This window comes from Gobio gobio (assembly GCF_949357685.1).
Source record: "Gobio gobio genome assembly, chromosome: 20".
NCBI lineage: Eukaryota > Metazoa > Chordata > Actinopteri > Cypriniformes > Gobionidae > Gobio > Gobio gobio.
This window is the reverse complement of record NC_137113.1, coordinates 36,981,238-37,005,615: the sequence shown is the minus strand read 5'-3', so window position 1 is coordinate 37,005,615 and position 24,378 is coordinate 36,981,238. Positions and strand designations below refer to the sequence as shown.

Sequence of the window (24,378 nt, the reverse complement as noted above, 5' to 3'; positions counted from 1 at the left end):
AGCCCTTTTCTTATAAAACTGCCTAATATTAAACCATAAATCTATCATGTCTGCTATTCCAACAGGATATTTTCACCTCTCACTGTGAGCCATATGAAGAAAGCTGGTACTCTCTTATTACAATTCATTTTTAAATTAGAAAATAAATGTATTTATTTTTCACTGTTCAACAATGAAACATCCTATTTTTAAAAGTAAGGATGCTGAAGCAAGTACAGCAATACAATCAAAGTACTGAGTGTTGTTAAAGACCTCGCTCTCTCTTCTGAAGTCATCACTGTCCCACCCAGCAGGACCCAGGAGAAACTGAGAGGCTGCAGATCAGGAAGTCCACTGGCTTCGGGAGATTGACAGGGCAGAAGGCTGAGCCTGTGTGTGTGGTGAAGTTCACTTTGTTGGGGTCGGGGCAAGAGGACACATACACCTGGTCCAGGCATGGAGGGCTGAATTAGAGGATAGGAAAAAAATAAATAAATGGCAGATGATGCAAGGAGAAGGAAAACTACAACAACAGTACTGTCGTTCAAAACGAAATGCAGTAACCACTCAGAGCACCTTAGCAACCACATAGCAACACCCTGTCAAGGTAAGCCTACTTACATATTCTCGTCACACACTCGGACTCTCTCGCAGCCCTCAGGTGGATCTCTCTGAAAGCAGTAGCTGTTATTAGGCCGTGGTGATGAGGACAACATCAGGATACATGAGTTGACCCCCTCAACTGAGGACAGAGCAGGGTCACAGTCAGTTCATATCAGTCAATCAAAAACTGATGGTTGTCAGTCAGTTCCATATACCATTATTATAATTAATTATCATCATGATTTGGTGAGTGAAACTAACTTAAACTGGTTTTAACATGATTTATATACAGTATATATCTATTAGAGCTGCATGATTCTGAATAAATTGAGAATCACAATTTATTTTGTTTAAAATAGAGATCACGATTCTGAAGAGAAAACGGAACAAAATAACATGTAATTTACAAGAGGTTCAGACGTGGTCCAGGAGATGTGGTAGATCTCGAATTGTCCACTGCACACATTCACGGTGCAAGAGAGGACACCATCAGACTCAAAGGTCTACTGATTTGAATTAAGGAGATTCCCCCCACACCCCACACACACTCGGTCTTATGGCTTTTTTGTTTGTTTGTTTGTTTGTTTGTTTGTTTGTTTGTTTTTCTTCATTATTACTTTTATGTTTACAGTTGTTTTTATGGTTCCTTGTTTTGGTTATAATTTCCTCTTCTCCAGACTTCTTTCAGCACTGTTTTACTGGTTTAAAAGTCAAGACATTTGTATGGATATTTTTCTTTTACATAATTTGTTGTACATGTATAGTCTTGCGGATATTCTTTTCAAATATTTGTTTTCTGTATCTGTCGTTTACGGTTTCCGTTCAATGTTACTGACCAGTTTTAATTACTATTAATTATATATATACACATATACATATATACAGTGAGGAAAATAAGTATTTGAACACCCTGCTATTTTGCAAGTTCTCCTACTTAGAAATCATGGAGGGGTCTGAAATTGTCATCGTAGGTGCATGTCCACTGTGAGAGACATAATCTAAAAAAAAAAATCCAGAAATCAGAAATAAGTATTTGAACACCTGTCTATCAGCTAGAATTCTGACCCTCAAAGTCCTGTTAGTCTGCCTTTAAAATGTCCATCTCCACTCCATTTATTAGATGCACCTGTTTGAGGCCGTTAGCTGCATTAAGACACCTGTCCACCCCATTCAATCAGTAAGAATCCAACTACTAACATGGCCAAGACCAAAGAGCTGTCCAAAGACACTAGAGACAAAATTGTACACCTCCACAAGGCTGGAAAGGGCTACGGGGAAATTGCCAAGCAGCTTGGTGAAAAAAGGTCCACTGTTGGAGCAATCATTAGAAAATGGAAGAAGCTAAACATGACTGTCAATCTCCCTCGGACTGGGGCTCCATGCAAGATCTCACCTCGTGGGGTCTCAATGATCCTAAGAAAGGTGAGAAATCAGCCCAGAACTACACGGGAGGAGCTGGTCAATGACCTGAAAAGAGCTGGGACCACCGTTTCCAAGGTTACTGTTGGTAATACACTAAGACGTCATGGTTTGAAATCATACATGGCACGGAAGGTTCCCCTGCTTAAACCAGCACATGTCTTAAGTTTGCAAATGACCATTTGGATGGCATGTGGTCAGATGAGACCAAAATATAACTTTTTGGTCATAATTCCACTAAACGTGTTTGGAGGAAGAAGAATGATGAGTACCATCCCAAGAACACCATCCCTACTGTGAAGCATGGGGGTGGTAGCATCATGCTTTGGGGGTGTTTTTCTGCACATGGGACAGGGCGACTGCACTGTATTAAGGAGAGGATGACCAGGGCCATGTATTGCGAGATTTTGGGGAACAACCTCTTTCTCTCAGTTAGAGCATTGAAGATGGGTCGAGGCTGGGTCTTCCAACATGACAATGACCCGAAGCACACAGCCAGGATAACCAAGGAGTGGCTCTGTAAGAAGCATATCAAGGTTCTGGCGTGGCCTCGCCAGTCTCCAGACCTAAACCCAATAGAGAATCTTTGGAGGGAGCTCAAACTCTGTGTTTCTCAGCGACAGGCCAGAAACCTGACTGATTTAGAGAAGATCTGTGTGGAGGAGTGGGCCAAAATCCCTCCTGCAGTGTGTGCAAACCTGGTGAAAAACTACAGGAAACGTTTGACCTCTGTAATTGCAAACAAAGGCTACTGTACCAAATATTAATATTGTTTTTCTCAGGTGTTCAAATACTTATTTGCAGCTGTATCATACAAATAAATAGTTAAAAAATCATACATTGTGATTTCTGGATTTTTTTTTTAGATTATGTCTCTCACAGTGGACATGCACCTACGATGACAATTTCAGACCCCTCCATGATTTCTAAGTGGGAGAACTATATATATATATTAATTATTATATCTATATTTTTTATTCTTTTATTTTATTTTATATATTTTTTATTTTACTTACTGTTGTAATGGCTGAATGTTTTTCTTCGTCATTTTGTGTGTAAAAGATATCAAAACAATAAAAAAATGTATTTAAAAAATGGTTAAAATGAACGCATTTGTATAGGCTACTTACATTTAAATTACACATAAGGACATTTTTGTAATAATATTGTTATAGTAATTACATTTGAACATAATTGTGTTATTAAAAAAAAAGACAATTATGTGTCTACTCGTTTTTTGAAAAATAAACATTTAAAATATGGTAGCTTTCATAAAACCTTAACAGACATCTCACCTCTCCTGGTTAGACACAATTATTAGACACAAATATCACGAAAATCGAGTGTGCTAAACAGAAGCCCTGTTTTCACCTGGTATTCAAAATGTGTTTTCAGTGATACGATCACAAATGTTCAGCCAAGACTTATTATTGTTTTCACCTGGTAGTATTATGCATTTTAAAAAAGCATCCCCTGTGAGCACTTGCGTCCGGAATTCATATAATTAATATAATATAAAAATTTTGCATTTTAGACTTATTTTGAGCAAATGTAATTGTTGCAATTGTAATGGTTTAGTTAATCTTTTTATTTATTTTTTTCATATAAGGGTGTACTTTCACCCATGTGATATAGTTAAAATGTGTGTGTGGGAATTACTGCACTGTGGTTGGGGGAACTTTTTTGGGAATGTCTAAAATTGTGTGCAAAACAAGCTCGCACCCTGTTCAGGCCCCTGGTATACAGTACAATAAGTAAAACAGTGTTACTTTATTCAGTGTAGTTTGCAGCCCTCTGGTGGTGAAAATAATCGCTACACAATTGACCTATCGGTAAGCCCCACCCCCCTTAGTTACTGTTGCTAACTCGGAAAAACAAACGGAGTTGCTATATCTTACAATGTACAGCTGTCAGTGTGAAAACCTTCTCCCAAGATGTTTTTGGACACAGAATGTAGCGTATATCCCGTCCGAATGATGGCCAAACTTTACTGATGGTTTATGAAGTTTATCACATCGTTTTTCACTCAAAATCGTAAGAGCTGAACAAACAAAGCATAAGTGCGCCTCCGTCTCATTCACAAACTCTCTCTCTCTAGCCCTCTCTCCGTGGCATTACCATTATCATACACAGCAAAATACACAAAAACACTCACAGTAAACAAACATATACACAGACCTTATGCCTTTTCGGGGGTGCAGTTAATAACTGGTGAACTTTGTATCTGCAAAACAACTCCGATAAACTGCGTGCGAGCTTTCCCTTTCACTAACTTACCCGTAGACTATAACACCCGTCAAAATAGGAGTCCTCCTTATAAGAAAGATAAATCAGACCTTTAAACATATCTAAACTCACAGAAAAAAATAGGAATAAAATAAATATGGTGAGAGATTAATTTGGAAGCGATGGTTTACAGATCTCAATGCAAACGGGGGAAGCCTCTTGTTACGATCGCAGATGACGACATCCAGGATCAACACTGTTCATGTACCGCAGGGTAAGATTACACAAATTCACATTTAATCAGTTTAATATGGAGAGATGCACTGAAATGTAGACCTTCGTGTTTCTGACCTACACCATTGCATGAGAACAGTTAGTTATAGTTAGTCGGTTTGTACGTTAGCAGGGAATTAACTTTAATAGTAACTTAATTAGAGTATGACAACCAGAAAATCCTCTCAGGATCCCAGGAATCAGTGTTACAGTACCTCAGGCACGACGTTTACCATTTTTGTAGCATAAACACCATCAAACCGATGAGAGTTTCGGATTTTCCAATGTTTCTCTATGGCGCTGACACCTAAAGATGTCCGAGTTCTGGTCCCAGCGCAACTGATACCCAACTGCTATTGGCTCATCGGCGTTCGATGGGAGGGGCTTACCGATAGGTCAATTGCTCTGGTAACCTGCAGGGTATATGTGTTGGGCTTTTTGCTCTGTATTTGAGGGGTGTTTTGAATGTGCTGTAAAATGTGGATAGTCTAAAAACCGAGACGGTCTCCGGAAACAGGGCTGTCTGGCCACCCTAAATACAGTAAGAGTTTGAAGAAGAAGAAAAAAAGACCTACCAGTGTCAAGATCTAAAGGGCGCTGTGGAGAGCAAGATGTGAATGAAGATAAAGAGGACTGGGAAGATACACAGGAAGACTCAATCTGAAATCCACTCCTGGAGCTCAGATGTGGAACAGGAGCCCTGTGGCCATCAGGAACCTCATATAGCTTTAAAAAAAAAAGACAAATACAATTACAAATGTTTCCAGTTGTGCAGGTTTGTAAAAAACTAAACGAAAAAACAGAGCGTTTGGCCTTGGTTATCCAGTTTAAATAATATGCAAATTAGCATGACAGACTTCACAATTAGTTGAAATGGTGAAAAGTGTTGAGACGTACTCCACAGTGGTCAACAGGTGAATGTTGTATGAAGACTTTCTCCAGCTCCTGATCTAGTCTCTCTTCACTGTGCCGCAGACGTGGCGGCAGTCGAGTCAATGATGTAGCCGGGGACTGAGAAGACAGGAAACGCACACATATTGGAACTAGTATGATTACACATAGGGCTTTCCATTGTTATCTTTTGGTTTTATATTGAGCTAATTATATTTTTATACTTTCTATTGTCAGTGGCCACTCGTTGTCCTGTTTGTATGAGTGTATATATACAGTGGGGAGAACAAGAATTTGATACACTTCCGATTTTGCATGTAGAAGTCCATAATTTCCCTGCAGCAGGGATTTTGGCCCACTCCTCCATACAGACCTTCTCCAGATTCTTCAGGTTTCGGGGCTGTTGCTGGGCAATACGGACTTTCAGCCCCCTTCAAAGATTTTCTATTGGGTATAGGTCTGGAGACTGGCTAGGCCACTCCAGGACCTTGAGATGCTTCTTACAGAGACACTTCTTAGTTGCCCTGGCTGTGTGTTTCGGGTCGTTGTCATGCTGGAAAACCCAGCCACAACCCATCTTCAATACTCTTACTGAGGGAAGGAGGTTGTTGGCCAAGATCTCGCGATACATGGCCCCATCCATCCTCCCCTCAATACAGTGCAGTCGTCCTGTTCCCTTTGCAGAAAAACATCCCCAAAGAATGATGTTTCCACCTCCATGCTTCACGGTTGGGATGGTGTTCTTGGGGTTGTACTGATCCTTCTTCTTCCTCAAAACACGGCGAGTAGAAAACTCATTGGCAAACTTTAGACATGCTTGGACATGTGCTCGCTTGAGCAGGGGGACCTTGCGTGCGCTGCAGGATTTTAATCCATGGCGGCGTAGTGTGTTACTAATGGTTTTCTTTGAGACTGTGGTCCCAGCTCTCTTCAGGTCATTGACCAGGTCCAGCCGTGTAGTTCGGGGCTGATCCCTCACCTTCCTAATGATCATTGATGCCCCACGAGGTGAGATCTTGCATGGTGCCCCAAACCGAGGGAGGTTGACCGTCATTTTGAACTTCTTCCATTTTCTAATAATTGCGCCAACAGTTGTTGCCTTCTCACCAAGCTGCTTGCCTATTGTCCTGTAGCCCATTCCAGCCTTGTGCAGGTCTACATTTTTATCCCTGATGTCCTTACACAGCTCTCTGGTCTTGGCCATTCTGGAGAGGTTGGAGTCTGTTTAATTTGATTGTGGACAGATGTCTTTTATACAGGTAACGAGTTCAAACAGGTGCAGTTAATACAGGTAATGAGTGGAGAACAGGAGGGCTTCTTAAAGAAAAACTACCAGGTCAGTGAGAGCCGGAATTCTTACTGGTTGGTAGGTGATCAAATACTTATGTCATGCAATAAAATGCAAATTCATTATTTAAAAATCATACAATGTGATTTTTTTAGATTCCGTCTCTCACAGTTGAAGTGTACCTATGATAAAAATTACAGACCTCTACATGCTTTGTAAATAGGAAAACCTGTAAAATCGGCAGTGTATCAAATACTTGTTCTCTTGTGGATATATATAAATATATATATATATATATATTATATAATATATATATTATATATATATAAATATAAATATATAAATATATATATATATATATATATATATATATATATATATATATATATATATATATATATATATATATATATATATATATATATATATATATATCCACAAGAGAACAAGTAAAATATATATATACACACAGTGGCGTAGGCAGAATTTTATTTTTGGTCTGGCCTGGGCAAAAGGGAGCGGGCACTTTCACGTAGTCACTGTCACCATACACCAAAACTCTAGCTACAACCTGTCCACGTACAAAACACGAGCAGCGGTTACAACAAACGGTAGACACTTTATTTCCACTTTTCAAATATTTTCTTCAATTTTAATTGAAAATAAACACCTTTCCAATCTGATATGTGATGGGAAAAGGAAGTACAGTGAATTCGGCAAAAGCCGGATTCGAACCTCAGGTCAAATTGCTTCAAAACTTAGTGCCACGCACCTTACCCCTAAACTATCACTACTGACAGACACTGATGGGGTGTTCCCAGCTTTACAGAATGAACCTGCGTTTGGAATTGAAAAGTCTTACCGTTACTTGCGGCCTGATGGATGGGTTCTCTCCCGCACTAATGCGAGTTTTTAAAAGTCCTTTTTATAGAATTATGCATCACTACTGTTTATCTATCACACAACTGCAAATTATAGGCTAAGTGAATAGGTAAACACACTTCATGAACTCACAGGCGCGAGCCGCGGGACATACATGAGACAGCCTGACAGCCTAACACAGCTGTCAATCAAACTCATCAAGCATTATGGAAAAACCAGAGACAAAACTGACCAGAGACAAAACTGACAAAACAAATGTGAAGCAAAATGGCATTGCACCCTCAAAAAAAGCTCACCAACTAGTTGTTCTCCAATGTGTACCTGAGTGGATCCAGTCTATGTTGTCGAATCATAAATGCCCTGAAGATGAATGAGGATGTTACAAAGATAAAATAAACCAATTTAACAATTGATGATCCTTACAATGGAAGTGATGATACAAAATATATTTTCTTTTAGAGCTGCTGTACAGCCAAATTGAACCATTTTCCTGTTATCATGGTAAAGCTGCTCTATTATATAGTTGTATATGTATTATATAAAGCACTATATAAATAAAAGGTGACTTGACAAAGGCGGCTAAATGTAGCCACAAAGCAAAAGCTATTGCTCATTTCATTGTCAGTGAGTCCTGCAGACTCCTGCGTTGTTGTACATGTGATTAATAAAACTTGGTAGTGAGTTTACTTATAATACCAAGTTTACAGTACATATCTAATATAGTGCTGTGAATGTCATGTGGTAGAAGGATGGCCTACAATTTGCTGCTAAAACATAGTAATGGATAAAAACTAACAATGACAATAATCATAAAAACACCTTTATATCTAGCTAAAACTAGACTGAAATTAGGAACCATAATACAAAATGAAATAAAACTCTGAAACTAATAACACTGGAGTGTATGATTTCTGTTTGCAGCTGGCCAGCATGTGTTAAAGCAGAACAGGTTTTGATACAACCACTCTTCCTGTTACATTTTGCAATCCTCCACACTTCCTCTAACATTTGTGTACATGTATCAGAATACATCACTTGAGTGCATTTGAAGGCTACACCCACAGACCACTGATCTCATTAGAATTTTATGAGTGTAGGAGCTTTTGGTAGAACCAAAAACGGGCCCTCTGAACTACAATACAAATAGGATCCAATTCTAATTTCATATGCAAAAATGTGTCATAGCACACTGACACATGAAATGCAATCACATAGATTTCCACGCAAGAATAAGCTTGATAAATAATACAGATAATAACGAAATATTTACATCTATTAAATTAAAAGTGAAAGCTGTTTGCCTGTGCAAAACTCGCTGCCACTGTTCTAGGGTGTTGCTGTGTTGCAAGTGGCTGTTAGCATGTTGCTTTGTTAGGGTGTTCTGGGTGGTTGCTAACTAAATAAAAATAAACACTACGTCTCTATGATATGATCTTTGGATATGGCTGGGGTCCCTCCTTAAACGCACACAACAGGCACACAAAATTGGAAACACTTCAGGAGTTTCAAAGTCGTCATTTTGATTGAATTCCACTGGATTTCACAGGAGACGTGTGTAGCATTCTTTAACGATTCGCCTGGAAACAAAATCGTTGTGATGCCAAACCCCCTCATAGAAGAAGAAAGCCGTTGTGTTTACAACTGTGACAATGAACGCTTATCAGGATCAACTAAACGCTGGATTTTCAAAAGTATGAGAATTTCGCAGCATAGACATAGGGCCCTATTTTAACGATCTGAAACGCAAGTGTCAAAGCGCGAAGCGCAAGTAACTTTGTGGGCGGGTCTCGGCGCTGTTGCTATTTTCCCGGCGGGATAAATGGCTCTTGCGCCCGGCGCAAATCTAAAATGGGTTGGTCTGAAGTAGCTTCATTATTCATAGGTGTGGTTTGGGCGTAACGTGAATAAACCAATCAGAGCGTCATCCAACATTCCCTGTAAAAGCAGGTGCGCAAGTTCCATTATGGATTGCTATTATTATGGCGTATTTACCAGGCGCACGCCAGGAGCGGTTCACAGCCGAGGAGACTGATGTTCTTGTAAGAGCAGTGAAAGACAGAGAAGTTGTGTTGTATGGGGATGGGAGAAACCCACCCAAAATAGCGTCGGTTAAACAGGCGTGGGAGGAAATAGCTACAATTGTTTCATCAGCTGGCATCCCCAGGACGTCGCACCAGTGCCGCAAGCGCTACAATGACATCAGAAGACGGGGAAAGTCCAAGCTTGCCAGCATCAATCGGGCACGCCGTGTAACGGGAGGTGGATCTGCCTCTACTCAGGACCTAACGCCAGCAGAGGACATCGCTGCGTCCACCCTCACCGATTTTTTTTCCTGGTTCTTGACGGACAAACCAATTTGTTAGATGTCCTTATATACATATATGTCTTGCCAGAAGTTGCCACTATTGGGCAAACAGGTCTCCTTAATTATTAGACTACAATTAGCCTGAATAATTTGTAAGCTAGATTTATGCCTATTTTTTCACATCTTCGTGGTACACCACAATGATTTCCGTCATCTCATGTGTTAATATTTTTTAGTGTAACAATTTATGATTTGCAAAAATAACTGTTGCATCTGTGTAGATTACATGAGCAAAGTGTATGCGCGTTGTGCACGCTATACATTATGGTCAAGCATGCGCCCTTAAAATAGCATAATGAACAACGCGCAACGCGCCACTGACTTTAGACTAGGTTTTTTCTGGTCAGTGGCGCAATTGTTTAATGGAACAGCAAAATAGCACCAGGGATTGTTTGCGCCGGAACACGCCTCCTTTTTTGCGCTGAACCGCCCAGGTAGCGCAAGTTCATTCACTAGTTTAGCGACGTGCTTCTGTGGAGGGAAAAGCGCGCTTTGCGCGGGTGCAAAATAGGAATGACACATGCGTCGGTGTACAAAGTCAATTGCGCTGGGTGCAAGATAGGGCCCAGTGACATTATATTTTAAAACCCCAAACATGATGCTGAGCAAAACAAGCTGTGGTTGCTTTACATGTCGGTCAGACGCTTGGGCAGTCCTTAGCCAATGAAAGCAGCGATGGAGTCCATATCCTCTGTCGTTGCAACACAAGAGTAGCCAACATTTAATAAAACACTAAGTGCAAATAGCCTGCCTTGTTGGCAGAGGGTATTTACACAAACTTCCCCCACAATTGTCTGGTTGAGACAGACAAATTTACAAAAGAAACCTGTTCGATAACAAGAGCAGTGGCATGAGTAAAGGCCCGTTCAGAGTCAGACCAAGAACGAGAATTATAAAAGGTAACTATATTGGCGTTCACACCAGCGGATGTATAATCCTGTTTATTCTAAGCATGTGCTTGTCTGTCACTTTAAATGCTCATTACAGCAGGATGAATTCTGATTGGCTGTCAATGTTTTTATCATTCATTAGCTTGATAAAATCATTCTGAAAGTAATTCCAATGATATTGTTTGTGAACTCTGCTATTCTTTAATATCGAGAATGATTTTTAAAACTATATATTTTTCGTTATCTTTATAGCCATCGTCCTTGGTGTGAACAGCCCTTAAGAATAGTGAGAAATTGCCGCGAGTTTGAATCCACCTTTTCCGATCCCATTCTTCTCCGTTTTTCTCGTCGAAACATCAGCTCGTAGAGGTGTTTATTTTAAATAATAATGAAGAAAATATTCAAAAAATTTAAATAAGTGCCTAATAGGTATTTAATAGGCCTATAATTAACTGTACCACTGGGTGTGGTGCTACATGTTAAGCTAAAAGCCATTGCCAACCAACCCCCTCTTCCTGGTATTCTACTCGCCAATGTACACTCACTGGATTTGTGAATTAACTTTGGTGATCTTAGTGATCATACGGCAAATAGAAGGTATGCATTGACGTCACTTTCCCGCCGGAACATGCCCCTCATAGCCTGGTTAAAACCAGACCATTCTCAGTAGTAACTGAGTTATGGTCTGGCAAAGCTTCATAGACAAATCATTTCCAAAGGGGCGTCACCAACGGGCATCGCTCAAATGCCTCTCGGCGCAATTGGATAGACCTAAAACCAATCAGAGCGATGAAGGAGATGACGTATGCAGAGCGACGGAGAAACATCTGGCCGTCTCTCAATATGCGTTCTTGTCTGTTTGTGTTCTCAAATAGGAAATGTCCCCGATTTCCATTTCAGAAATCCGGTCACCTTACCTTAACCAAATATTAATGTTTAATATATTATTTTTAAAATGTAAACGAAAAGAGGCAGGGTGTTTTATACTTCGTTTTATTATAAATATATAAGATAATCAATGTAGGCCTAGCTACGCGTTGCCTGAACCACATTCGTTTGGCTATTATTATGTTTAATTTTAATTTTTTTATGAAATGAGGCAGTGGTGTTTTATGACATATTTCGTACGCGAACTTCTGACTTGCGTCCGTGACTTACCAAGTTTGACTCCGGAGAACGAACTCCCGAGGACGGGAGGACACTAGTCCGCCTACTATGCTCTTGACAGTATCACTCAGTATATATTTGTATATGTAGTGCAGGCAATGCATATTATCTTCAATGCATGTTTATAACAAAACGAAATATAAAAAACCCAGCCTCTTTTCGTTTACATTTAAAAAAACACACACACATAATATAGGCTATGATTATCACTGTAATAAATTAAATATGACACAAAACACAACCCAGTCTCTTTTTGTTAAATGTCAGTTTATGTGTGATCATCAATAGCAATTATAAAAGTATAAGTAAAAGGTATAAGAAGCTATACAATAAATAAAGCAATTCAGTCAAAGTCAGCGCTAGGAGACTACAACGGTAAAGTTTAATATCTTAAAAATATAAAGTTATGATACTTCACTTTGCCCTCAGACAAAACGATCTGTCTAGGAACAAATTATAGATTAATGAGAGCAAAGATCAGCCGTTAGATCTACACAAGACGAGACGGTTTAACCACTACAGAGACATCAGAGCCAGCGGCAGAAGGACTGGCCGAGGAAAGGCGCCTCTCGGCGGGCTCAATGATCGATTGAGCGCCGCTGAACCACTGGAGCTCACAACTCCGAAAACGGCAGATCAAATTTTTAAAAAGGCGCTCTCTTTATAAATAAACCACAGATTTGAGCTTTAAACAACTTCCTTCACTCCTGAAAAGGACTTAAAACTATATTTTGTAAAACATTAACACTACCAGAGGGCTCTCGCTAAGACCCATTCGTTTAGCCACCAAAGGGCCAAGCTGGTATCAGACTTTTGCCGAATCCAGTCGGTAAGACAGCGATAACATCTTTTTTAGATATAAAGGCTTCGAGTGTTGTTCTTCGCTCGGGTTTTAACGAAAAGGAAAAGTTTAAATCGCTTAAAACAGACGCGATAACTGATTCGAACGAGTGATGCTCCACAGCAGCGGCAAATCTGCTTCAACGTCGCTGCGCTGTCGTCATCGCGTAAAGCCCGCCCCAATGTTTCTAATTGGTGCCGCGATTTCTAGGGTTTAGAAATGGGCTTGAATGGACTCTTTGCCAGACTACTTGCAGAGCAAATCTAAATTTGCCGGAAGTTGTCTGGGTTTTCCCAGGCTATGCCCCTCAGCCATGACTGGATTTAATGGGGGAATCATGAGTAAAACAAACAATTAATCAGTTTAAACTAAAGGTTTGACTCAATAATCTGACATTTATAAGTGCCTGATTTTGACGCCGGGGAAATACATTAAGCAAATTTGCCAGTGCATGCTTTATATAAATTCAATTCAATTCAAATTTGATTTATGAAGCACATTTAAAATCAACCGGAGTTAGCCAAAGTGCTGTACATAGAGAGGATACATGCCTAAGAACACATACAAATTACAAACAATTAAAAGCACAAGAAAAAAGATGTGTTTTTAACATGATTTAAATTCGGCCAACGTTGAAGCTGTTATGACGTGTAGTGGCAGGTTGTTCCACAGCTTAGGGCCCACTACTGCGAAGGATCGGTCTGCCCTGCATTGCAGGCGAGATCGTGGTACCACGAAGAGACGACCATTTTGGGATCTAAGTGATCTGGAAGGATTGTACGTGATAATCAGGTCGGAGAAATATTTGGGAGATAAATTATTGAGAGCTTTATAAACGATTTATAATCGATACGGTATCGGACTGGCAGCCAGTGCAAAGAACATAAAATTGGTGTGATATGGTCTCGTTTTGGACCATTTGAAGGCGAGAGATGGAAGAGGGAGGTAACCCAGAATACAAAGAATTACAGTAATCAAGCCGAGTCAAAACTTTTTTTGCTTAAGAAAGGTTTGACTTTGGCTAATCAGCGAATATGATAAAAACTGGTACTAACTATGGTGTTAATTTGTTTGTCTAGTTTAAGACCATTATCTAGGTGAAATCCTAGATCTTTAACATTAGAAGTAATATAAGGAGTTAAAGTGCCTAAGTCAATTGAGTCTTCGTCTGGGTGCCCTTTTGGCCCAAATTGAATTATTTGGGTTATCGTCATTAAGTAGCATGAAATTATTTGTAAGCCACAATTTGAGATCATGCAGGCAAGCTTCCAATTTCTTGTATGCTGAGTTATCTTTCTGTTTAATAGGTATATAAAGTTGTGTGTCATCTGTATAGCAGTGGTACGACACCCCAAATTTACGCATAATTGATCCCAGACGTAACATGTACAAAGAAAATAGTAACAGTGCTAGAATCGATCCTTGGGGTGCACCACAGGTGACATGAGCCACCGAGGATGAATGGATGCCCAAATTGACCGTAAATCTTCTATTTGGCAGGAAAGATTGAAACAATTTCAGTACCGTTCAAGTGATACCAATTCAGTGTTCAAGCCGAAATAAAAGAATCCTGTGATCAACAAAATCAAAAGCAGAACTCAAATCTAAGAGAATCTAAGAGTATCGCCAACATCTGTGGTCATTAGAATATCATTAAAAACTTTTAAGAGCGCGGACTCAGTGCTATGAAGGTTTTTAAAGCCAGACTGAAAAATATCAGAAATGGAATTGGTTTGCAAATAATTCTTCAGTTGTATAAAAAGTGTTTTTTCGAGGATTGTGGATAGAAACAGCAAATTAGAGATGGGTCTATAATTTGCATGTATTGTGGGATCAAGTGAAGGTTTTTTGAGTATGGGAGTCACAGCGTCAAATTGAAAACAGGCAGGAACTGTTCCGGTCACTAGACAGTTATTAATAATGCGTAAAATGTCCGGGCCGACTATATCTAAAATCTGTTTTAGAAAACGAGAAGGAAGAGTGTCATGAGGAGAAAAGGTCGGTTTCAATTTTGAAGTGATTTCAATACATGTCTGAAGGGAGATCGGGTCAAATTCACTCCACTGTGAACTGGAGAAAGAGAGATTAGGTACAGGCTGTATCGAAGTACCTGCAAGGCATTTCTGCCTGACGCACCTCCGATGGTGCCATTTGGGCTGGCTGCAGAGTCGTCAGCCAGGAGCCACCCTTTGTTGATGTTTTGCTCCTTTAATCCCGGAACATCTCCGGGTGGTGAAGCAACAGCAGGGACGTCTCCGTACTGCCCCCTGCAGCCAGCATTAGGATCCTTCTCTCCCCCACACCTTGTCCTTTCTCCGGAGCCAGACCCAGAAGCTCCCTTGCTCTGCTAGCTCTTTTAGTGTCTTTGACAACCTGGCACCTCTGACACCTAGAGACTTCAGGAGTCATTACATGGAGGTTCCAGTGAAGCCTCAACAGCCGACTTTGACTGGGTACGTGACAGCATGCCACCCTGCCTCTGTGCATGCAGCTGATAGGTCTGCGTACTTCTCCTTTTCCTCTCAAAAGCAGACTCTAGGCTGTCTTCCCATGGCACAGTCAGTTCAACCATGATAACCGTTCTTTTAATGGTAGACCAGAGCACAATGTCTGGCCGGAGGGAGGTTACGGTGATCTTCTGTGGGAACTTCAGTTGGTGATCAAGATCAGCTCTCAGTTGCCAGTTGCCTCCGGGTGACAGCAAGGACCACTTCTTTGAGGTGCTGCTTAGCGCCTCACCCCCATGCCTCACAAACTGGATCAGCCCGTGAGTTGCTGCTAGGCTGGCCCTGTTGGCTTCTAATCTGCGTGCCTCGATGACTTCAGCTCCTTTTTCGCAGGACCTAGCCGTGACACCAACCATAACATCCTTAGGTCAGTGCCATTTTGCAGCTGGACAGGATGTGCTCTACATTCAGGTTCTGGTGGCCACAAAGCTGGCAGATCTCCTCTGAGCCATACCAAAGGTGCAGATTCTGGGGGCTTGGTAGGGTACCGTACGTGGCCCTGATAAGGAAGCTCAGCTTTGCCTGAGGCATCCTCCACAAATCAGCCCACGTCACAGCCCTGTTGATGACAGCCTCCCAGGTTGTCCATCTCCCTTGTCGGCATTGGCTCACGGCTTTGATTTTGTAGCCCCCCTCTTCCTCCCTCACAACTTCAGAGATCACCAGTTTTTTTCTCTCTACCTTTGAGGCTTTGGACCACATCTTAGGTGGGTGTTCCCCAACCAAAGCCTGCCCTGCCATATTGCACCAATCCGACAACCTCCTGGTGTTTCAGGCGGGTAATGGCCTGGTGTACTGACTGTGATGCTTTCCATTTCCTTCCAGTCTGTACTTGGGCCTTGGTGTTTTCTACTGCCAGATCCGGTGAGTCTTTCAGCTCGAATACCAGGCGCACCTTCTCCAGCTTGTAGCCCAAGCTGATGGATTTCATTGGGAGCCTCAAGGGGTTTCTTCCAAACAGGGCTACATTTGACAAACATCGGAGAAGGCCCAGCCACTTCCGGATATAGTTGCTAGCCTTTGAGTCCATCTTCTGGACTGCTGATATGCTGATGTCACACAGTTTGAGGAGACACATCAAGTGATGGTACAAGGTAAACTGGTAAAGGTAACAAGGTAAGCTGTGTAAAGCTTTCCCAAACTTCTAACTGGTTGGTCTATCAGGCGTGGGATTTCCTCACCGTCCACTGAGAAGGAGATGTTGTCCCTACTGACTCCTTTGAGGATTGAGAGGCTGTTTGACTTGGCTGGTTTTATCTTCATCCTGGCCCAGCTTAGTAGTTCCTCAGGCCTTTTCAGCAGCCTGGTGGTACATGCTGCTGTCTTGAGGGTGGTAACATCATCCATCTAACTTCATATAGCCGGGAGTCGCTGACCTGACTGGGATCTGACTCCTCTGACCATCTGTCTTCAACCGATGAGGATAATTTCAAAGGCTACAGTGAAAAGGATAGGGGAGATGGAACACCCCATCGCTATCCCTTTTTCCAGCCGATGCCACCCATTTTAAATTTTCATGGATGTGTAGCAGATGTAGAAGTTGTTGAAGTAGCCATTAATAAGGCTCCGGATACTTGGGGGGACATGGAAGAAGTCGAGAGCAAAACTGATAAGATGGTGGGGAACAGACCCATAGGCATTTACAAGATCCAGCCAGACCACATGAAGGTCTGATTTACTGTGCTTGGCTGACTGAATCTGTTCCCAGATCATTGCAGAATGCTCTGCCTGCCTTCTGGCAACTGGTGTCAATATAATTATTTGCCAGAAGGTAATTGGTCATTCATTTTGCCATCACTGAAAAGAAGATCTTCCCTTCGACATTCAGGAGAGCAATGCCTCTGAACTGGCTGATGTTGTGGGAGTCTTTTTCTTTTGGGATGAAGGTGGTGACTGCTCTGTTCCATGCTGGTGGAATCGCTTTGGCTTTTTTCAAGGGCTTCTACTTTTCCTGATCCTCTCCGCTCGCCTCACGTTTTTGAGTCTAGCTCTAATCTGACCCCACAAGATCTTCAAGCCCTCCTTCTCGTGATCCATGGCTTTCCTCCATGGTTTCCGGAGAAGGTAACATTCCTTGACCAACTGCAGGATTTCCCTCTCCCGTCTCCCGCTGTTTGGGAGGGGTCTTCCTCTGAATCAGCTCGCCAAATCTCTTTTTGCCTTCTTCATAGACGATGTCTCTGGCAAGATGTTCAGTTTGGCAGCTATATTGCCTTTTATCGAGTTTTTGTGGACTGTGTGCAGGCTCTGGTCAAAGCTTCTCCATTCATGTTTGACTCCATTTGACTTTCCGGACTGGTTTCCTGGGTGTGTCTCCTGTGGATTCCTGAGGTTCCCTCAGTGTTCTGATTCGTTGATCGCATTGGGGGACTTGCGGTGGTTGGTGAGAGTCCTGTTGGGTAGGCAGATCTTGCTCCTCTTCTTCAGATGCATTGGTGGGATCCATAGCACTGTGATGCTCAACCTGGCTATGGTTCCTCCTTGTCTGACCTGCTGCTGCAGTTCAAGCTTGCACCTGGCTGCTGCCACCACATTTTACCTTACCCTGGTGGATTAGTAGACCCAGATATGTTGTAATTTTAGACCACCCGCAACTGCATTCTCTTAGGATTAGGGTTGGGTACCGAACTCAGTACTTTTAAGGGCACCGACCGAATTACGTCGGTACTACCGAGTACCGATTCACATTAAATCAATCTGTACCAAATTTCGGTACCTGAGAACACATCTGGTGATATAGACTAGTGTCTGTGAATATTAAACCGCGAAAAGACGATTTAAATACGAATCATGCGTGTCTCAGTGCGAATGACTGCGTAGACACGCGATTTACAGTCTATGGGTTTACCTCACACCCACTCTCACTCAGAATTGTGCGTGACGGTCGCATGTTTCCATCTCTGCCTCTCATATGAGGACATGAATGCACAAACATCATCTCCAGAGCCACTGAGAGTCGCTTTATAAGCATTTTACCGTTTAATTTGAGAAAAACTTCCGTCATCATATCATAAACACACAGAGACTCAAAATCACGGCAACCCGTCAAAATAAAAGTTCGGCTAACTTGACAAATACATTTCTGTTGTACAGTAGAATTTAGATACGTCTCAATGTAATAATACTACTAACACTAATGTAATAATAATAATTTTTTATTAAGGTTTTTTTTATAAATTACAATTTGTCTTCATGTTTTAATTTTAACCATATACAGCTCAGTTGTGCAGCACTTTTTTTTTTTAAGTTTAATTAAATTAAAAGATAAATTAAATGAATGTCTTATATCTTCATTTGATTACTAGAAAATACATAACACATAATTTGTGGGAAATCTTTTTTATAGAAATGAAATTAAAAAGAAAAAAATAATAATATGGTTGTTTTTATGAATTAAATTAAGTAGCCTACTATTTACTAGTAAATATTACAGTAATCAAACATCACAGACAATGGCAGACAGAGACCAGGGCAGCTCTGGCATAATGTCAATAACACTTTTATAAATGACTTAAAGGTTATATACAGTTATTTATGTAAACATACCAAAAGTACCGAAAAAAGGTACCGTTGGGTACCGTTACCGAATTTCAGGTACCAATACCGGTTAAAATGTGAACAGTACCCAACCCTACTTATGATCCTTTGCGCATTTGTAATTGTCGTGCCAATCGATAACGTGTTATCCATCCTATTTGGTCCATCTTCCATCCCGCCTCTCGGTGGACCCCTGAGCTGTTTTCTCTTTTTTCTGGTTGTAGTTACTTTAGGGGGTCATTGAAGCTTGTTGCTCCACAGACATGTGGTAGGGTAACTAGCCCCGCCACCCCTGGTGCAGTCTTTCATGCTGCCAGCCAGTCTTCCCTGGCAGCCCACCAGACTTTCCTGTACTGTTCACAGTGGTCACTGGTAATCCAGCCTAACTAGTTGTAAGCACAGGTAGGAATAGCTGCAAGGCATTTCTGCCTGACGCACCTCACACGGTGCCATTTGGGCTGGCTGCAGAGTCGTCAGCCAGGAGCTACCCTTCGTTGAGGTTTTGCTCCTTTAATCCCGGAACATCTCCGGGTGGTGGAGCAACGGCAGGGACGTCTCCCTTCCACCCCCTGCAGCCAGCCTTAAGGCCCGGGTATACTTCGGCCGTCCGCGTTCGTGCACCGCCCGCATGACGCAATTCTCGTCATGCGGAGGGCTCGCAGCCGGCCGCACACCCCGTCCGCGCGCAGCCCAAATTTTGAGACCGCGCGGACGGTCCGTGTGCAACAGCGCATGCGCCAGTAGTACAGAAGAGTCCACTAGGTGGCAATACGCACAGTATTAAGCACAGTGTTCAGCCGTCGAAGAAGAGTGTGCAAAGACCGGTTTAAAAACAACACGCTTGAAAAAAAAGAGAGCATTTTTGATTCTTCAGTGTTTCTTCCAAACTATGTTGCAATGGTGGATGCACTACAGTTCTTCTCCGATATGCCCAGCGAATGTCCCGTTGATGACAGGACTCAGTGCTGCCCTCCGATGTCTGGTGGAGCATAGACACTTTTTTTACTGCGAATGTGTCGAATGCGATCATCTGCGCGCATCCGTTGTGTTGTATACTTTGAAAGACGCGCGGACAGGGCTGCACGCGTGACACTTCCGGGCGCGGTAAGTGAAGTAAACCCGGGGCTTTAGGGTCCTTCTCTCCCCTAAACCTTGTCCTTTCTCCGGAGCCAGAGCCAGAGCCAGAGCCAGTCCCTTGCTCTGCTATCTCTTTTAGTGTCTTTGACAAACTGGCACCTCTGACACCTAGAGACTTCAGGAGCCGTTGCATGGAGGTTCCAGTGAAGCCTCTACAGCCGACTTCGACTGGGTACGTGACAGCATACAACCCTGCCTCGGTGCATGCAGCTGATAGGTCTGCATACTTCTCCTTTTTCCTCTCAAAAGCAGACTCTAGGCTGTCTTCCCATGGCACAGTCAGTTCAACCATGATAACCGTTCTAGTGATGGTAGACCAGAGCACAACGTCTGGCCGGAGGGAGGTTAACATATCAAAATTCAACATATTGACACACAATGATAACTGAAAATCCACGTTTCGCTGCCTGGAGTCCAGTTGTTTCTATGTATTGCAGCAATCAATTCGCGTCTCTTTTCTGTAGCTTTCAGCAGTCTGTAAAACATACTTCTGATTTCTTGTCAAATCTATTTGTACAGTCAATCTCAAAGCTCTTTCCCGCTTTAAATGCATTTTGGGTGTTTTTTCGCGGCATTCACGCTGAAAACCTTTTTGCCAATCAGTGGGCGTAAACACAGTCACTCTGGACGGCGAAGTCACGTGCATACCCTCTATATACACTGAATATGTTATTATTTTTGCATACTGTTTCATAATGTACAACAATTCATTGAGGTGCATATAGTATCTGCCACTATTTTGAATAAGTATAAATAGAATCTAAACGCTACACAATGCAGAGAAAATTTTGCTATTTTCACCTCAATAGCCTCTGCCTAAATAAAATTAAACCACCATTAGTCAAATTCCGAATAGCTCTGTTTTAGCTTATGTTTAGGTTGAAAAGAGAAATGAGGGTTGGGAATGAGGAACCAGGGAACAGAGAGAAAGAGAGAATGATTTTATATGTGTGTGTGTGTGTGTGTGTGTGTGTGTGTGTGTGTGTGTGTGTGTGTGTGTGTGTGTGTGTGTGTGTGTGTGTGTGTGTGTGTGTGTGTGTGTGTGTGTGTGTGTGTGTGTGTGTGTGTGTGTGTGTGTGTGTGTGTGTGTGTGTGTGTGTGTGTGTGTGTGTGTGTGTGTGTGTGTGTGTGTGTGTTACCTGTTGTTGATTGTGCAGTTTCTCTTGGTTGCCTACTGGAAAACCTGACCTTTGCAGTTGTTGATTCAGCTTGGAAAGCTTAGAAACAAAAACAGTGTAAGGATAGAAAAGAGCAGAGAAACAGCAGAGATTTTCGTACTCACATATACAGATTTATGTAATGTGATATAGATATAGTAATACATTTTACACTCAATAATACATGCAACAACACATTAACTTTCTATAGTTTCAAGCTATTTCCATAACAGAAGTGAAGTGGCATGTTTATTGTGCAGTACAACTTACCAACGAGCCTGCACACACGTCACTTCCATCCGGGAGATGTTCTGAATTTCCCCATGATGCAGAGCGTTTGTGAAATCCAACCGCGGTTGTTTCAGCTCCAGCTAACCATGCATGTGGTGTCTTTTACAAAAAATAACAACAATCATAAATACATAAAACTACACTTTATTTTGTTTAGACAGCAATTGTGTTGTACTGGGCTGGCTGATTTCTTAAAGGGACATTTCATGTGTATTGAATCAGTCAAGAGTTATTTCAAATGAACTATGGCAGAGGGGAAGATTAACAGTGAATAATGATTTATATTGTCATCTGTTCCTCACGCAAAGATAAGTCTTCAGAAAAAATTGGAATATGACATCCATTTGGACTACTTTCATTGTGCGTAAGAAAATATCTGCTTGTTTGTCCTGCTTGCTTTCGCCCTATGGAAAAACAGCTGTGTGAACATTCCACTAAATGTCTTCTTTTGTTTCATGGAAGAAAGAGTTTGGAAACAGGACTGAAGCCACCGCATCCCCCTTTCAAATCAATATGAGATTTTCAATGAACGATTTGTTTAATTTTGCCTTTGGCCCCCCCCCCTAATCTTGAATATTTTGTTACATCCTTGTTTTACTCACAAGGTTGAGCAAACTAAGATAGAATTCTAATTTTTCTCAACTAGAACAATTAGATATTTTGTTATTAACAGCATCACAGGCAAATAAAATACATTTACCACAGTAAGACTCATTTATAAGGTAATTTTGGTGGGTAAAACAGTCTTAAGTCAACGATATAAAAGGAAGAGTGAAATTTTGGCTTAGATAAGGAACTGAAAACAGATGATATTTTAAAAAAATGTGAAAAGCTAATGTCCCCACTTCCCTTCACAGCTGAGCTGAGCTTTAAAGTTCATAGTGATTGCAGTAAATATGGTACGGTGATGGTGTCAGAAGATACCACGGACCTCTGGTATTTACAATGGTAATGCATGGCCCTGTTTACACTGGTATTAATGTTAAGACCCTGTTTACACCTGGTATTAACATGCATTTTGGTTGATCGGATCACAAATCGACGAGGGAGACACATTCCGTTTACACCTGGTGTTTTAATCCGTCTCTTTTGTCCACTTTCAACCACTTCTGTCCTGATTTCTTTGAGGGGAGGGTCTATGGGCAGGTAAATGTATGTTTTTTTTTCAAAACGCATCATAATACCAGGCATAAACATGGCCTAAAAGTGGATGCACTAGGTGTAAATAGGGACAATGATTACCATTTTCATGTACCATGGTATTTAAATGGAATACCATCGTCTACTTCCAATCAAACGGAACCTTAAAGCTGTGTAAATTTTCGTTTTTTTATTCAGTCAGGACATTGAATCGCTTCACCTGTGTGGATTTGTCTTCCCTGCCGTGTCTGCTGGGACTGTGTTTGTCACCCACTTTGGGCCACTGGCCTTGCAAGTACGGCCCCACAATCGCATCCAAAGATAGTGTGCGCTGGATCCGCTTCTGAAAACACCACTCAGCTTTGGTCCAATCACCTGAGGAACCAAGAAAGCTTGTGTATTGAATAAAAAGGCTTTCAGACAAAACATCTGAAATCACAGTGCATGAAGAGAAAACAAGTGCCAAGCAGTTATCTATATACTTAAATGCGGAAACATGCTACTAAATATCTTGTTTTAATAAATGTGTGAATTGCTAAAAGGTTGTAATAAAAGTTCTCCAATATCCTTTTTTTATTGTATTACATTTTCATCAAAATATGAAAAAGACACTATGCATTACATACGATGGGATCTCTAAAATATAACAATTTGAGCTGTAAAGATTAACACGAATATCACAATGGCTTAGCATTTGGATTGTCAGTCTTTTGCTTTAATGACTGCAACACTGAGGCTGACATTGACAAAACCAGAAGATCATGTTTTCCACCATGACTTGAGATGTTTCAAAGAATCTTGTGCTTCAATGGAAGCAAGAAAATGTGACCTTCAGTACAAAGGAGTTCACATGACCAGTGTCACCAATTGCATTATTTCATTAGTGAAATATTTATTCTTTATTCTTCTCCAAATGTTATAAAAGTTCCTTGTTTCATAATATACTTTTTTAATCAAAAGAGCTTATTAATTTTCAGCTTTACATTTTTGAATCGCGAATGTTTAATGTACTCCCCAATGTATATTGGACATATAGAGTATGAAACTTAATGAAGCCATCCATTTTATAAGTGTAAGTTATTATACAGCCAGTATTTATAATTAGTAACGATGATGATGTGCTGCTATGCACCAGCAAAGTCCAGAAGAAAACTGTAGGGTGGGTAGATGAAATGCACTTAGTGATAATTTTCATATTTGCCCATAGATAATGAGAAACCATAATAATTGAGAAGCCAACCGTTTAAAGCACATCAAAAATAAAATTCAAGTAATGATGTAGTTGCAAACTCAATCATTCACATAGCATTTCCTGTTCATCTTTAAGGACATTTATTGGCTCAGATCATTTGTGATAGTCACTGATTTGTATGATATACTTCACCTGGAGGGATATTTGTGACGGCAGCTCCAGCTGGTTTGTGCAGTGTGAAGGGAACAGTAGCTTTAAGAGGCTGGAGACCAGATCCGCTCCTGGACTTCTTCATTTCTCCACAAACACTCACTCTGGCGTCATGAGCTCATACGCTTCTTTTTGTTACATAACAAACCTGCGTAAAAGACGACGCGTGCAAACAACTAGTTTCTTAACTAGACGGAAAACTAAAAGATATAACGTTACTTAATTAATCGTATATACGAGTTGAGAGAAAGTTACTCTACTGCTCAACACCAACTGAGTAAACTGAAGTGAACTCTGCCTATCAAAACGCTCTGTCGGATCTTTCATTCATTTTAGGAAGTGGGCGGATACCTTCAGAATTCGCCTTTTGATTGGCTAAAAGA

General features: G+C 41.2%; 1 protein-coding gene across 1 annotated transcript in view; it reads right to left on the bottom strand.

The window, feature by feature from the left end:
• LOC307116852 (cytochrome c oxidase subunit NDUFA4) overlaps nucleotides 1-24,091 on the bottom strand; it is a 29,461-nt gene extending 5,370 nt beyond the window's left edge. The window contains exons 1-8 of the mRNA XM_079801303.1: nucleotides 23,978-24,091; nucleotides 22,814-22,968; nucleotides 21,433-21,552; nucleotides 21,145-21,222; nucleotides 5,398-5,511; nucleotides 5,076-5,226; nucleotides 601-721; nucleotides 253-443 (exon numbers count right to left, since the gene is read on the bottom strand). Of these exons, the coding sequence (XP_079657429.1) occupies nucleotides 275-443; nucleotides 601-721; nucleotides 5,076-5,226; nucleotides 5,398-5,511; nucleotides 21,145-21,222; nucleotides 21,433-21,552; nucleotides 22,814-22,968; nucleotides 23,978-24,080 (1,011 nt within the window). The 5' untranslated portion in view covers nucleotides 24,081-24,091 and the 3' untranslated portion in view covers nucleotides 253-274. The remainder of the gene's footprint in view (nucleotides 1-252; nucleotides 444-600; nucleotides 722-5,075; nucleotides 5,227-5,397; nucleotides 5,512-21,144; nucleotides 21,223-21,432; nucleotides 21,553-22,813; nucleotides 22,969-23,977) is intronic.
• Nucleotides 24,092-24,378: the final 287 nt, after the last annotated feature.